Source organism: Delphinus delphis, chromosome 19 (genome assembly GCF_949987515.2).
Source record: "Delphinus delphis chromosome 19, mDelDel1.2, whole genome shotgun sequence".
In the NCBI taxonomy this organism is placed as follows: Eukaryota; Metazoa; Chordata; class Mammalia; order Artiodactyla; family Delphinidae; genus Delphinus; species Delphinus delphis.
This window is the reverse complement of record NC_082701.1, coordinates 45,083,798-45,099,641: the sequence shown is the minus strand read 5'-3', so window position 1 is coordinate 45,099,641 and position 15,844 is coordinate 45,083,798. Positions and strand designations below refer to the sequence as shown.

Sequence of the window (15,844 nt, the reverse complement as noted above, 5' to 3'; positions counted from 1 at the left end):
ATCAGGAACAAGACAAGGTTGCCCACTCTCACCACTCTTATTCAACATAGTTTTGGAAGTTTTAGCCACAGCAATCAGAGAAGAAAAAGAAATAAAAGGAATCCAAATCGGAAAAGAAGAAGTAAAGCTGTCACTGTTTGCAGATGACATGATACTGTACATAGAGAATCCCAAAGATGGTACCAGGAAACTCCTAGAGCTAATCAATGAATTTGGTAAAGTAGCAGGATACAAAATTAATGCACAGAAATCTCTGGCATTCCTATACACTAATGATGAAAAATCTGAAAATGAAATTAAGAAAACACTCCCATTTACCATTGCAACAAAAAGAATAAAATAACTAGGAATAAACCTACCTAAGGAGACAAAAGACCTGTATGCAGAAAATTATAAGACACTGATGAAAGAAATTAAAGATGATACAAATAGATGGAGAGATATACCATGTTCTTGGATTGGAAGAATCAACATTGTGAAAATGACTATACTACCCAAAGCAGTCTACAGATCCAATGCAATCCCTATCAAACTACCAATGGCATTTTTCACAGAACTAGAACAAAAACTTTCACAATTGGTATGGCAACACAAAAGACCCCAAAGAGCAAAAGCAATCTTGAGAACAAAATATGGAGCTGGAGGAATCAGGCTTCCAGACTTCAGACTATACTACAAGGCTACAGTAATCAAGACAGTATGGTACTGGCACAAAAACAGACATACAGATCAATGGAACAGGATAGAAAGCCCAGAGATAAACCCACGCACATATGGTCACCTTATCTTTGATAAAGGAGGCAAGAATATACAGTGGAGAAAAGACAGCCTCTTCAATAAGTGGTGCTGGGAAAACTGGACAGCTACATGTAAAAGTATGAGATTAGAACACTCCCTAACACGATACACAAAAATAAGCTCAAAATGGAATAAAGATCTAAATGTAAGGCCAGATACTATCAAACTCTTTGAGGAAAACATAGGCAGAACACTCTATGACATAAATCACAGCAAGATCCTTTTTGACCCACGTCCTAGAGAAATGGAAATAAAAACAAATGGGACCTAATGAAACTTAAAAGCTTTTGCACAGCGAAGGAAACCATAAACAAGATGAAAAGACAACCCTCAGAATGGGAGAAAATATTTGCAAATGAAGCAACTAACAAAGGATTAATCTCCAAAATTTACAAGCTGTTCATGCAGCTCAGTAACAAAAAAACAAAAAAACCCAATCCAAAAATGGGCAGAAGACCTAAATAGACATTTCTCCAAAGAAGATATACAGACTGCCAACAAACACATGAAAGAATGCTCAACGTCATTAACCACTAGAGAAATGCAAATCAAAACTACAATGAGATATCATCTCACACCAGTCAGAATGGCCATCATCAAAAAACCTACAAACAATGAATGCTGGAGAGGGTGTGAAGAAAAGGGAACAGTCTTGCAAGAGAATTTCTCTGACTTCAAGTACTTCTAGTTGGAGACATCAGGATTAACCAGGATTATTAACCTCATGAAATACAATTCAAGCGACTGTACAAATATTGACTCTCCACTATGGAGAACAGTATGGAGGTTCCTTAAAAAACTAAGAATAGAACTACCATACAACCCAGCAATCCCACTACTGGGCATATACCCTGAGAAAACCATAATTCAAAAAGAGTCATGTACCAAAATGTTCATTGCAGCTCTATTTACAATAGCCAGGAGATGGAAGCAACCTAAGTGTCCATCAACAGATGAATGGATAAAGAAGATGTGGCACATATATACAATGGAATATTACTCAACCATAAAAAGGAATGAAACTGAGTTATTTGTAGTGAGGTGGATGGACCTACAGACTGTCATACAGAGTGAAGTAAGTCAGAAAGAGAAAAACAAATACCATATGCTAACACATATATATGGAATCTTAGGAAAAAAAAAAAAAGGTCATGAAGAACCTAGGGGTAAGACAGGAATAAAGACACAGACCTACTAGAGAATGGACTTGAGGATATGGGGAGGGGGAAGGATAAGCTGTGACAAAGTGAGAGAGTGGCATGGACATATACACACTACCAAACGTCAAATAGATAGCTAGTGGGAAGCAGCCGCCTAGCACAGGGAGATCAGCTAGGTGCTTTGTGACCACCTAGAGGGATAGAATAGGGAGGGTGGAAAGGAGCGAGACGCAAGAGATATGGGAACATGTGTGTATGTATAACTGATTCACTTTGTTATAAAGCAGAAACTAACACACCATTGTAAAGCAATTATACTCCAATAAAGTTGTTAAAAAATTAATGTAAACTCACATTGATGCTAAAAAAATTAAAATTTAAAATCATTTATGATAAAAATTCGTAGTAAACTAGAAATAGTAGCTAAAATGTAAAGCGAACATCACATTTGAGAAATTTTATAAGCAATTTCCATTAGTCAGCAATGTAACAAAGTTTCTATCATTGCCTCTCTCTATATATTGTAGTTTTCAGACAACGTAGTAAGACACACTCATAATCACAACAAAAGATAAGAAATATGAGGTAAAAGAATTGAAAAGAGACAAAATTATCCTTATTTATAGACACTATGTCTACAAAGGAAATCCAAAAGAATCATCAGGTAAACTATTACAACTATATAGGTACTAGAATTAAATCAACAATAACAAAAAAATCAGAAGCTTTTACACATACTAGTAATAATAAATTAGAAAAAAATCCCCTTATACGATAACAAGGGCTACAAGGTACCTAGAAATAAATCCAACAAAAGGTGGGTGTGACCCTCATGGAAGAAACAATAAAACTGTACTAAAGGACATATAAAACACCTGAACAAATAAAAAAAATGCTATCTTTATATATGAAAAGAGTGAAATATTAAAATATCAATTCTCTTCTAATCTATAAATTCAATGCAATTCCAATCAAAATCCCTAGTTTTATTATGAAACTGAAGGTGACACTAAAACATTTAAATGACTTAAGGCAATTTTAAAGAATAAGATAAAGCACTACAGTAGAGAACAGGCTGAACAGAATAGCAAGACAATGAATGACTTTGCAGATCAAAAATGAAGATTTCGGTCTTTAAGAGCAATGGGAAGTCAACAGTGATTTTAAAACAAGTAAGACGACTTTGTCAAAAGTGTGCAAAAATGTACTGGAGAGGCTCAAAAGACAACCTGGGATGTCACTGAAAATGGTGGTATGGACCTAACAGAAATTCTCTTCTCCAAAACAGCAAGAAAATACTGGCAAAAAAGGTCAGAATCAGCTTTTTTAGAACTCTGGAAATTAACCAAAGGCTTACAGTAGTCCAGGGAGCATTTATTCAAGAACTGAATATTGGTAAGAACTCTGTGGTGTTTTAACTTGCCCTATTTCCATCATCCCCTCCCTAGTGCCATGGTAGCCTAAAAACAAGAGACCACAATCATAGTACAGTAGAAAAATCAGCAGTCTGGCAGCCACTGCAAAGGGCAGATGAAGTTCCTTGAAAACCTCATCCCAGAGAATTATTGGACCTGTCTGGTGGTTCCCTGGAAGACACCACTCACAAGGCTGTCTTTATCTGACTTGACAGAGTTGCTGATGTAAAACAGCCTTCTCCTTGGGAGTATCTGTCGAAAAACGATCAAAGACAACTGTTGAACCTCAGGGTGGCCTGAGGCAGTGGGTAACAGTTTTCACAGTTGGGGAAAACAACCGATTAACCAAAAAGCTTAAAAGGAAGAAAAGCAGAGGAACAGACTGTCCATATGGGCTTGAAATCCCCAAAATATTCCTAGGGATCATGAAGATCACATGCATACACAGACCTTTGAGCATGATCAGGAAAGACTTAAGAAGGTCCTAAGCTCTCAAGACAGATCTTGAGGACTGACATCAGGCTCTGCACAAGCAAGAACTGAAGGATAAGGCAAAGTTGTAAAATGCCTGGCTATGTGTTGAAGGCATACCCCAAGATGCACACAGAGTCTCTTGGCAGATTTGTGACTTATTAGCTACAGGTGTTTAAGAAAGTCTCTGTCAGCTCACTAGCTGACCATGAAGCTAACCAAGTGGACTTCAGTGGCCACACACAACTATGAATACAGACTTTAAGAATTAGTTCAGGGAATTCCCTGGCAGTCCAGTGGTTGAGACTCGGCACTTGCACTGCCGTGGGCCCAGATTCAATTTCCTGTCCAGGAACTAAGATCCCACAAGCCACGTGGTGTGTCCAAAAAAACCAAAACACAAACAATTAGCTCAGAAAAGTCACTAAGCAAAAAACAACAGCCAATAAAACCCAGCAAAAACAACCAACCTTGGGAAGAGGGGAAGATCTGATTTCCACAGTTGCCATTTCTATTATTTTAAACGTTCAGTTTTCAACCCCAATTTATGAGACATACAAAGAAACAAGAAAGTACAGTCCACACACAGAATAAACACATTCAATGAACTAAAGGAAACTGTCTAAAAAACTAAAGAAAACTATGAGAATATCTCACCAAATTGAGAATACCAATAAAAAGAATTTACAAAAAAAAAACAAACCTCAGGAGTTGAAAATACAACAATGCATTATATCTCAGACAAAGGAGATGTAAAAAACATAATCCACCCGTGTGTCAACATAAGTAAATCTGGCTAAAGAGATTTAACCAGAGATTCACAAAGTAACATTACGTTTATGAGGGCACATGATTAATACCACCATTTCTTTCCTAGAAAAGAACAAAAATTCCTACTTCATCTCATCTTCATAATCTGGATGATCTCAGCCACTTCGGTAATGCTCTTATCCTACTGGCATAAGAAGAACAGAATCCTCTTGCTGTCGCTCCCACTCCTCACAAAATTCTATCATTTAATGTTGTCCTTTGCTCTCTTCTTGCATTTTCGTACATATCCATTTCACTCACGGATAGCAGGTTAAGGGATGAATTTTTTTTTTTTTTTTGCGGTACATGGGCCTCTCACTGCTGTGGGTCTCTCCCATAGCGGAGCACAGGCTCTGGACGCGCAGGCTCAGCGGCCATGGCTCACGGGCCTAGCTGCTCCGCGGCATGTGGGATCTTCCCGGACCAGGAACCTGTGTCCCCTGCATCGGCAGGCAGACTCTCAACCACTGCGCCACCAGGGAAGCCCAAGGGATGAATTTTTAGCAAAGCTACACAATTACTTAAAATTTCTCACTGCTTATACTGCTATTAGATATATTCAGTATCATGAATCTCTAGGAATTCAGTTTACTAGCATATGAGAAAAACGTAAAAAATTCTTAGCCATCATTAAAATAACCCAAATTTCCTGCCATTTTCACAAATAATATGCTTTGTCATGTCCATATAAAACTGTCATTTTATTCAAACTATACAAGACTATCTCCAGAGAAACAGGAAATTATGAGATTGATAACTGATGAAAAACTGAAACTGAAACACTTCCTTGATTCAGATGTACTATAATGTTCAGAGAGATTAAAATTTTAACTTTTTCTTACCATTAGCAAGCCAAACAGGCTTCCAACAAAAAAAAGATTCATTTTAGGAAAAACAGACTTATGAAGACTACTTTAGTTATTCAAGAAAGTGTTTTTATTTTTTTTTATCTGGGGGAACTCTTTATTTATTTATTGGCCACGCAGCTTGTGGGATCTTAGTTCCCCGACCAGGGATCGAACGCGCACCCCTTGCATTGGGAGCACGGAGTCTTAACCACTGGACTACCAGGGAAGTCCCAAGAAAGTGTTTTTAAAAGACTGGAGTTGGGACTTCCCTGGTGGTGCAGTCATTAAGAATCCACCTGCCAATGCAGGGGACACAGGTTTGAGCCCTGGTCCAGAATATCCCACATGCTGAGGAGCAACTAAGCCCATAAGCCCATGAACCACAACTACTGAGTCTGCACTCTAGAGCCCGCGAGCCACAACTACTGAGCCCACACACCACAACTACTGAGCCCACGTGCCACAACTACTGAAGCCCATGCCTAGAGACCATGCTCTGCCACAAGAGAAGCCACCACAATGAGAAGCCCACGCACTGCAATGAAGAGCAGCCCCTGTTCGCCGAAACTAGAGAAAGCCCACATGCAGCAACGAACACCCAACTCAGCCAAAAAATTTAAAAAAATTAAAGACCTAACTGCTTCTATAAAAAAATAAATAAATAAAAGATAAAAGACTGGAGTTAAAGTGGTGAGAGATTAAGAAATAGGAATAACCTTCCCAGACTGCAAACAATACTACAAAGCTACAGTGATCAAAACAGTGTGTTATTGGCACAAACACAGACATATGGATCAACGGGACAGAATAGAGAGCTCAGAAATAAACCCACACAACTACAGTCAATTAATCTTCAACAAAGGAGGCAAGAATATAAAATGGGAAAAAGACAGTCTCTTCAGTAAATGGTGCTGGGAAAGTCGGACAGCGGCATGTAAATCAACAAAGTTAGAACACACCCTCACACCATGCACAAAAATAAACTCGAAATGGCTTAAAGACTTAAACACAAGATATGACACCATAAAGCTCCTAGAAGAAATCATAAGCAAAACATTCTCTGACATAAATCATACCAACGTTTTCTTAGGTCAGTGTCCCAAGGCAATAGAAATAAAAACAAAAATAAACAAATGGGACCTAATCAAATTTGCAAGCTTTTGCACAGCAAAGGAAACCATAAGCAAAACGAAAAGACAACCTACAGAATGGGACAAAACATCTGCAAATGATGCAACCGACAAGGGCTTAATCTCCAAAATATATAAACAGCTCATACAACTCAACAACAGAACAACCCACCCAACTGAAAAATCAGCAGAAGACCTAAATAGACATTTCTCCAAAGAAGACTTACAGATGGCCCTAGGCACATGAAAAGGTGCTCAACATCACTAATTATTAGAGAAATTCAAATCAAAACTACAATGAGGTACCACTTCATATCAGTCAGAATGGCCATCATTAAAAAATCTACAAATAACAAGTGCTGGAGAGGCTATGCAGAAAAGGGGACCCTCCTACTCTGTTGGTGGGAATGTAAGTTGGTACAGCCACTATGGAAAACAGTATGGAAGTTCCTCAGAAAACTAAAAATAGAACTACCATATGATCCAGCAATCCCACTCCTGGGCATATATATCTGGACAAAACTATAATTAGAAAAGATACATGCACCCCTATGTTCATAGCAGCACTATTCACAAACAGCCAAATGTCCATCAACAGGTGAATGGATAAAGAAGATGTGGTACATATATAAAATGGAATATTACTCAGCCATAAAAAAGAATGGAATAATGCCATTTGCAGCAACACTGATAGACCTAGAGATTATCATACTAAGCAAAGTAAGTCAGAAAGAGAAAGACAAATACCATATGATATCACTTATATGTGGAATCTAAAATACGATACAAATCAATGTATCTACAAAACAAAAACAGGGACTTCCCTGGTGGTCCACTGGTTAAGACTCCGCACTCCCAATGCAGGGGGCCCAGGTTCAATCCCTGGTCAGGGAACTAGATCTCTCATGCCGCAACTAAACATCCCGTATGCAGCAACGAAGATCCCACTTGCTGCAACTAAGACCCGGTGCAGCCAAATAATTAAATAAATAATAAATATTTTTTAAAAACCCAAAACATGGGCTTCCCTGATGGTGCAGTGGTTGAGAGTCTGCCTGCCGATGCAGGGGATACGGGTTCGTGCCCCGGTCCAGAAACATCCCACATGCCGAGGAGCGGCTGGGCCCGTGAGCCATGCCTGCGCGTCCGGAGCCTGTGCTCCGCAACGGGAGAGGCCACAACAGTGAGAGGCCCGCGTACCGCAAAACAAAAACAGACTCACAGATATAGAGAACAGACTTGTGGTTGCTGCGGGGTGGGGAAGGTGGGAGGGAAGGAATGGGAGTTTGGGATAGCAGAGGAAAACTATTATATATAGGATGGATAAACAACAAGGTCCTTCTGTAGGGCACAGGAAACTATATTCAATCCTGTGACAAACCAATGGAAAAGAATATGAAAAAGAATATATATATGTGTGTAACTGAGTCACTTTGCTGTACAGAAGAAATTAACACAACACTGTAAATCAACTATACTTCAATAAAATTAAAAAAAAAGAAATAGTAAAAGCAATGAAAATATACCATGTAATCCGGTAATTTGCAAATGTTTCTAATTTGGGGGATATACAAATACAGTCATGTATTTTTTAAAGCACTGATTTCCTTCTGTTCTTCAAAAATTATAACAATGAAATGAATACAATTTTGAAAAAAAAGAAAAAAGCTCATACTGTCACCAAAAAAACCCAAACCAATTCTCTTTTATTTTCCACTTATATATCCATATAGTTCTGTACAACCATATATACATATTCAATTTTGTATTCTGCTTATTTCATCTTCTTTCATGCTTTTAAATGGTTCCAGTACTCTCTCTCATTATGACTTCTATCAGATTAAATGTGTTATTTCCTGTTATATTTTAATATGATTTGGAAGCTAAGTATCTTACAGGAAATTCTTAAAATTCACCATAAATTTTTCTTAAAAATTATTTTTCAATTATAAAAACTATTGTGGAAAATTTAGAAAATACAGAAAAGCATAAAAATCAAAATAACCACTCATAGGTCCACCAACGACAACTACCATTAATATTCTGAAATGCTCTCTTTACTCTTTTTTCCTTTCATTTTATTTCTAACAATTCTGTAATATACACTGCACCTCACTTTACTTAGCCATGCTTTCACTGTTGAAAGTTGGACTGGTTCTAAGATTTTACTATCATAAACAACCGTGAAATAAAGACTTCTGAATACCTATAAATCTTTAATGCAAACTTCTGGCAACTTCCTTAGGAGAGAATTTTAGAAGGGAAAATTCTGGCACAGCCTCTGTCTTCTGATTGATACAGTGGGTTAAATATACTTGATTCTTAAAGGATTGATACAAATTGCAAAACTGCCTTCCAAAAAGGGGCAATGATTTACAAGAACAAAATTTTGAATTTCAGAATTTCCCATTTCACCAAAACCTTGCCATTATCATTTTTTAAAGTATTTTCTAACATAGTAAAAAAAAAAAAAAAAATGGCAGCTTACTGTTGCCCTAATTTACATTTCTTAGATATACTAAGATTAAATATTTTTAATGTTTATTAGATATTTCCATTTCTTCTACATTTCTCTATGTATTTTCCTTAGTTTTCTGCTGGAGTTTTAATGCTTTCCTTATAGTTTCTGTAACTGTTCTATAGTTTATGAAATTGAAAGCTTAACCTATAAAAGGACTATACCATGGCTTCTGAGTACTCAAAGTGCAATTATTATCATCTACCATTTATCTAACATATTTGATATATACACAAAAAACTAAATTAATGAACTTAAGCTATCTATTTTAACTTAATATTCTCTTTTAAAGAGATCAATAAGTTTTGCATCTTTATCCAACAGCGACTATTCTCAGCTTGTATGGATCATACCTCTTCATGGCATATGAATTATATTACAAAACTGGATCTCACAAGGTTATTATTATCTAGAAATGAGCATTTCAATTGCCAAGACTAAAAGAAAAATTCATTATGTTCTGCAAAATGAGCAAGCATTTATCACGGAGAAATATCTAAAAGGAAGTTCCATGTTTGTCATGCAACATCTATTTTAGTCACTAGCCACTTCATAACACTTGTGAAATACTGGTTGTCACACATACTTTGGATAATTGTATACATCATGGGTCAGCAAGTTACAGCCAAATCTCAGCCATCCCCACTTTTGTAAATAAAGTTTTATTAGAACACATTTATTAGTCATGCTCATTCATTTACATATTATCTAATGGCTGCTTTCACACTAGGAGATCAAAGTTGACTACTTAGCTTGCAAAGCCTAAAACATCTACTCTCTGGCTCTTTACAATATAGACAGCTAAAACATCTGAGTAAATGATTTTACTCATTCTTAGAAGTCAGCACAAACATTCGGATCCTAACTCATGGAGCTCATACTCTAGTACAGTGAAAGACTTGTATGCAACTAACTTATAATACAAGATATAAAAAGCTAAGTGCTCTAAGAAAGGTAAAGAGTGTCAGAAAAAGAAAGCGTCTTTCTAGTGGGGAAAATCTTGAAGGAAGCAACTTTTGCACTGGGTTTTAAAGGATGGCTATAATTTGGACATACAGGATGGAAAGACTTCCAGTGTGAAGAAAAGTAGAGTTGTGAAAGAATACAAACATAACAGTGTACTTTGCATGGAGAAGCACAGTTAGGAGAAAATGCTAATAAGTCCTTTGAAGCCAAAGCATAGGGAAGGCTTTCAATGTCAGGATGAGCAGTTTAGATTTTAAATACAATTAGGTTCAAGAGTAAGGAAGTTAACAGTGATTAGAACTGTGCTTTCGGAAGATCAATCTATCAACAGTATTTGAAATGAATTTGAGGAGAGAGAGGTGATAAGGAAATTGTTACAAAGCTATAATAATCCATGACAGAAGTAATGAAGGTGGTGGCAATGGGACTGGAAAGAGAGGAGAGACTGGGAAAAAATGAAACAAACACACTATCTTAGCAAAACCACTCAAACACTTATTATCAGACAGCAGCATTTGGATATAATATAAACCTTACTCATATGGGGTAAAAACTCTTCATCTCCTCTACCTTTGAACAAAATGGTAATTGTTTCTATTTAGTTCTGATAATTTCAGAAAGAGGGACTATTTAAATAATAATTTAAAGTGCTGGACTACCACTTTCTCCCATTTTTAAACTAACTCTGGATATAAACACACACTGAAACAGAATTCGCTTGCTAGGGCTCCCTCTGCTTGACCACTGGAATAAAAGTCTGATCTTAAATTTGGGCTCTTAGTTGCTTCTGCTGAATTCCTGAAAATAAGAATAGTTGGATTTGCTTCAGAAGCTCCTCGCCAGGTTTATCAAATGCCCTCCTCAGGAGGGGAAACATAAAATATCTTTCTCTGTATTTTCCAAAACACCAATAATTTTATTATTTCTTAACTGATTAATTTTTAAAGAAGAGAGTTTTAGATTCACTGACATAGAGAAGAGACTTGTGGTTATCAAGGGGGAGGTGGGTGGGAGAGGAATTGATTGGGAGTTTGGGATTAGCAGATGCAAACTATTATATATAGAATGGATAAACAACAAGGTCCTACTGTATAGCACAGGAAACTATATTCAATATCCTGTGACAAACCATAATGGAAAAGAATATGAAAAAGAATGTGTGTGTGTATGTGTATGTGTGCGTGTGTGCGTGTGTGTGTGTGTGTGTATAAACTGAGTCACTTTGCTGTACAGCAGAAATTAACATAACATTGTAAATTAACTATATTTCAATAAAATAAATTTTTTAAAAAGAAGAGTTTTATATTCAAAGCTCACAAACATTTAAATAATATACAAATAATATAAGCTGGAATTCACCAGACTGATGTTTTATAGGTAAGGAAATTATTCTAAAGACCGGTTTTATATTCTCTGCTCATTAAGAACTAAACTGCATCTCCCTGTCAGTTGGCTTCTGGCTGGGTTCTACCAACGGAATACAAAAACAGTATATTGGAGGGTAGGAGAAAGGGAGAAGACGAGGTATTTCTCCCTGCCTCTCTCTCTACCTAAGACTGAATCTCCCCGTGGCTTCAACTCCTTTTGGAAAAGTCCAGTTCCCACCAAGTAACCCTAGCCTCTGGCCTCCAGGTCCAACTCCTACCTGTATCCCTCCATTTATCACTTCTTGCCTTTTACTACTGCTAATCTCTGGGTTGCTTCACCATCTCTTGTAGCTTCTCAAGTCTTCCATCACCCATGTAACCAATATCTGCATTAAAGTCTCTCTATGTAAAAGGAAGGAGGGTGGGAGGAAGGGAGGGAAGAGCAAAATGGCCCTAGGCCTTTCTTTTCTGACTCTAGTGTACCCACCGTCCAGCTTCCACTAGCCTCATTTCACAATGGAAAAGAAACAGCAATCACATCAGTAAACTTTCTAGATCACTTGTATAAACCCATCCTTCTCAAACTGGAGTATATGTTGCTTTGCATTACGTGGGTATGCCAGGATGATTTATGTGAAACTACAAGATAACCATGACGTATTTTTCTGTTGTGTCTACAGTGATTTTAAAAAATTATTTGTATATTAAAACAAACCACAAGGGTAGTGTCAACTCAATGGGGAAGAGTCTTCAACAAATGGTGTTGGGACAACTGGATATCCATCCACATGCAAAGAGTGAAACTGAACCCCCATCTCATAACCGTATAAAAATTAACTCAAAATGGATCATAGATGTAATTTTAGAACTAAAACTACAAAATTCTTAGAAGAAAACATATGCGTAAATCTTTGTGACCCTGGATTAAGCAATGGTTTCTTAGGTATGACACCAAAGCAGTAGCAACCTAAGAAAAAAAATATATTGGACTTTCTCAAAATTGAACTTTTGTACTTCAAAGGATGTTATCAAGAAAGTGAAAAGACAATTCACAGAATGGGAGAAAATATTTACAAATTACATCTAATAAGAGACTTGTATCTAGAATGTATAAAGGAATCTTACAACTCATAACAAAATGACAACCCAATTAAAAACTAGGCAAATGATATGAGCAGACATTTCTCTAAAGATGATACATAAATGGCCAATATCCTTGGTCGTAAGTAAAATGCAAATCAAAACCACAATGAGATAGTTGTCTGGGGCATAATGTGGGGAAGCAAACTAACTGCAAAGGGGCGTTAAAGAACTTTCAGGGAAGAGAGAAATATTCTACAATACATCTTGACTGGGGTGTATGTATTTGTCAAAAGTCACCAACCTGTACACTTAAAATCCATGTTTATATGCAAATTTTATGTAAATTATCAACTTTAAAAAATGTAAGCCATCTAGAGTCTATTTCTTCAACAGAAGAAAAGAAGCAAAGGATCAAATATGTTCAATTACCTAACTATGCTATTATATAATTAGTAAAAACTGAAAGAGAAGTGATTTTTTCTGCCAGAGCAAAGGAAGTATGAAATTGATACAAAGTCTTTTAGAAATACAGAAAATAACTGAAGTATTAAATAAGCACACATTTGGGGGTTTTATAAACTGCTGTAAACTGGGGCTTCATAGGAAAACACTGTTTTGGCTGCTAAAACATAAAATGTTCATATTAGATGTCATTATCATCAATGCTAACTTTATACACTACCATATTACAACTGAATAACTACACTTAGCAGACACTGAGTAACCACAAAAGTAGTCTCATAAGAAACTACTTTGCTAATAAAAATTTCTAGGAAACTGGCAACATCTTAATAGCTTATTTCCAGGGATCTTTACAGCAACAATTTTGTTATATATCAGTATTATTGTCTGAAATTACTCTGTATAACTGCTCAAAAATAACTGAAGTTCATAGCCTTGGGGAAAAAAAAAATCTCTTAGATTATCTGTGTATCACCTACAAAAAAAAAAGCAGACCTTTCTTCTTTATTCTTTTTGATAATTCTGTAAATTATAATGCTACAGATATGCTGTATTAACAAATATCTAAAGCAAGCAAAGACATTAAATTCACAAGTTCAATTTTAAAAAAAAATTTCCAACAATGCAGTAGAAAAACAGTTTCCCTTACCTCATCATCATCATCAGAATCATTCCCAAACACTGAAGGTTTTTGCAAAACAGGGTGCAACTGCTGTGCTTTCTTTGGCAAAGTAAGCCCATACCTGCATTTTTTTTTTTGAAATAGAAATTACACCATTATATTTAAATGTTAAACAATAATACAGCCACTACCTCCTCCAGACGAAGCTACCAAGTCAAAACATGTCACATAACCTATGAACATATAACACTGGTTCTGATTTTCAACTATCTAAAAGTTCTAATATGCACTAAGTTTTTATAATTATTACTTTAAGTGATTATTTGTGGGCCAAAATCAAAATACCATTTTAATCAAAGAAGGGAAGTGAATGAAGAGTTCAGAAATGTTTTAGATGGTGAAATGATAGCAAGGTTTTAAAAAGAACATGTTAGTGGAAAGCTCAGTTGATGTCCACTAAAAATAAAAATGCTCTAAACTATCCTTGTGATCTAACAAGAGTCAAGAAAATACTTGTTTTTTTTTCCTATTGGGTACACAATTTTAAAGAAGTTATTGGATAAAGGTTAATGTCATCCATGAAAATTTTTTAAAAGATTACATTAACTGAGAAACCCAAGTAGCCACGGGGCAAATTGCCATTACACTTTATTAAGCACACTTGCTTTGTCTTGGAGCACCTGAAAGAACCATCCCATCAGATCCAACTCATTTAGTTTCTCACGTTTTGGCCTTTAAGACGCAGAAATCACAGAAGGCCGCATCACAAGCGAGGATTATACATCAAAGATAAAACTTCCAAGAACATATAACATTTGTCTCTTTTGTGGCAACGTATACCCCAATTCCCTATATGCCTACCCTTTTCTGTGGCTTCTCAGCACAACAGTCCTAAACCGAGAAGGGAGGGCGGTAATCAGAACTTGACCTGCCAAGTAGAACAAGGCCCTCTAAGAAAGCCAGGAATTGTCTCTCTTCTCATTGCCCCTGAAAGCATCCAACCGGGGAGAAACTCAAGCGCGGGGTAGGAAGCAAGACTGAGGGGCCTCAGACCGAGCTTTTGGAAAATAGAAAAGTCTCGCTCTCTGCCCCTCAGCCTAACTTCCTTTATTTCCTCACAAGTTTCTCCCTCAAACTTCGGGCTTCCATCCTGGAAAATGTGGGGGGGGGATGGGAATATATGTTCCTCAGGATTTCTCGCTTTCCCCCATCTCTATCCCTGACGACACAGCCCCTTCACTTCCAGCGCACTTCTACTGCTCGGCCAAAGACACAGCCGCCGTGGTGTCTCACTCCCCAGCCTAACCCTAACTCCCAGGTCACTCACTGCCTGCCCGGAATCGCCATCTTGCTCCCGTCTCCGCTGAACGTGGCCGACGCCGACGTGACGCTGACGCAGACGCCAACGTCGAACGTGAGCTCTCGCGCGGGTTTGGGCGGCCTAGACCCCGCCTACCGGCTGGATTCGCGTTTTGTGTTGCTTCCGCACTGCTGGGAGTCTGATGCTTGGCTTTGGGCGTTGTTTTGAAAACCGACAGACTGCCTCGAAATCAGTGTGAAGAAAGGAATGGCAAAATTTTAGGCCGGAGGTTCGCAGAGAGTGGTCCTGGGACCAGCAGAATCGGCATCACCCGGGACTTTGTTAGAAATGCAAAATTTCCGGCTCTGTTCCACATCTACGGAATCAGAAACTCTGGGACGGGGCCCAGAAATCTGAATTTTAACAAGCCCTCCAGGTAATTCTGATACTCAAGTTTGAAAACCACTGCCCTAGGCTATCGATTTCCCCCCGCCCCCGAGGTACTCTGCGTGAGTATACCCGACTCAGGGTAATTTGGCAGAAGATGAAAATCTGTACGCTAACTATCTCATTATAGGACAGAAATGATTAATAAAATACCGTGGTACCACTGGGTATAGGAAATAAAATTATATATGATACTTTTTAAAAAATGCTAGTCACACTTCACCTGTGGACCCACTCATTCTCGGCCCTTTCCAAACTAGTAACAGCAAAGAGATCTTTTGAATTACCGACAGAAGAATGTTAAAATCTCCAGCTGTAATTGTGGATTTGTCTATTTCTCTTTTTACTCCTGTCATGTTTTGTTTCATGTATTTTGAAGTTTTGTTATTAGATATATAAACATGTAGGATTGTTGTGTCCTCTTACATTGACCCCCTATACCATTAA

General features: G+C 37.4%; 1 protein-coding gene across 5 annotated transcripts in view; it reads right to left on the bottom strand.

Moving 5' to 3' along the window:
• NSRP1 (nuclear speckle splicing regulatory protein 1) overlaps positions 1 to 15,020 on the bottom strand; it is a 66,697-nt gene extending 51,677 nt beyond the window's left edge. For 2 of the 5 annotated variants that reach the window (XM_059997248.1, XM_059997250.1), the window contains exons 1-2: positions 14,978 to 15,020; positions 13,678 to 13,771 (exon numbers count right to left, since the gene is read on the bottom strand). In XM_059997248.1, coding sequence (XP_059853231.1) covers positions 13,678 to 13,769 — 92 coding nt within the window. In that variant the 5' untranslated portion in view covers positions 13,770 to 13,771; positions 14,978 to 15,020. The other 3 variants (XM_059997252.1, XM_059997251.1, XM_059997249.1) reach the window with 3 other exon arrangements.
• Positions 15,021 to 15,844: the final 824 nt, after the last annotated feature.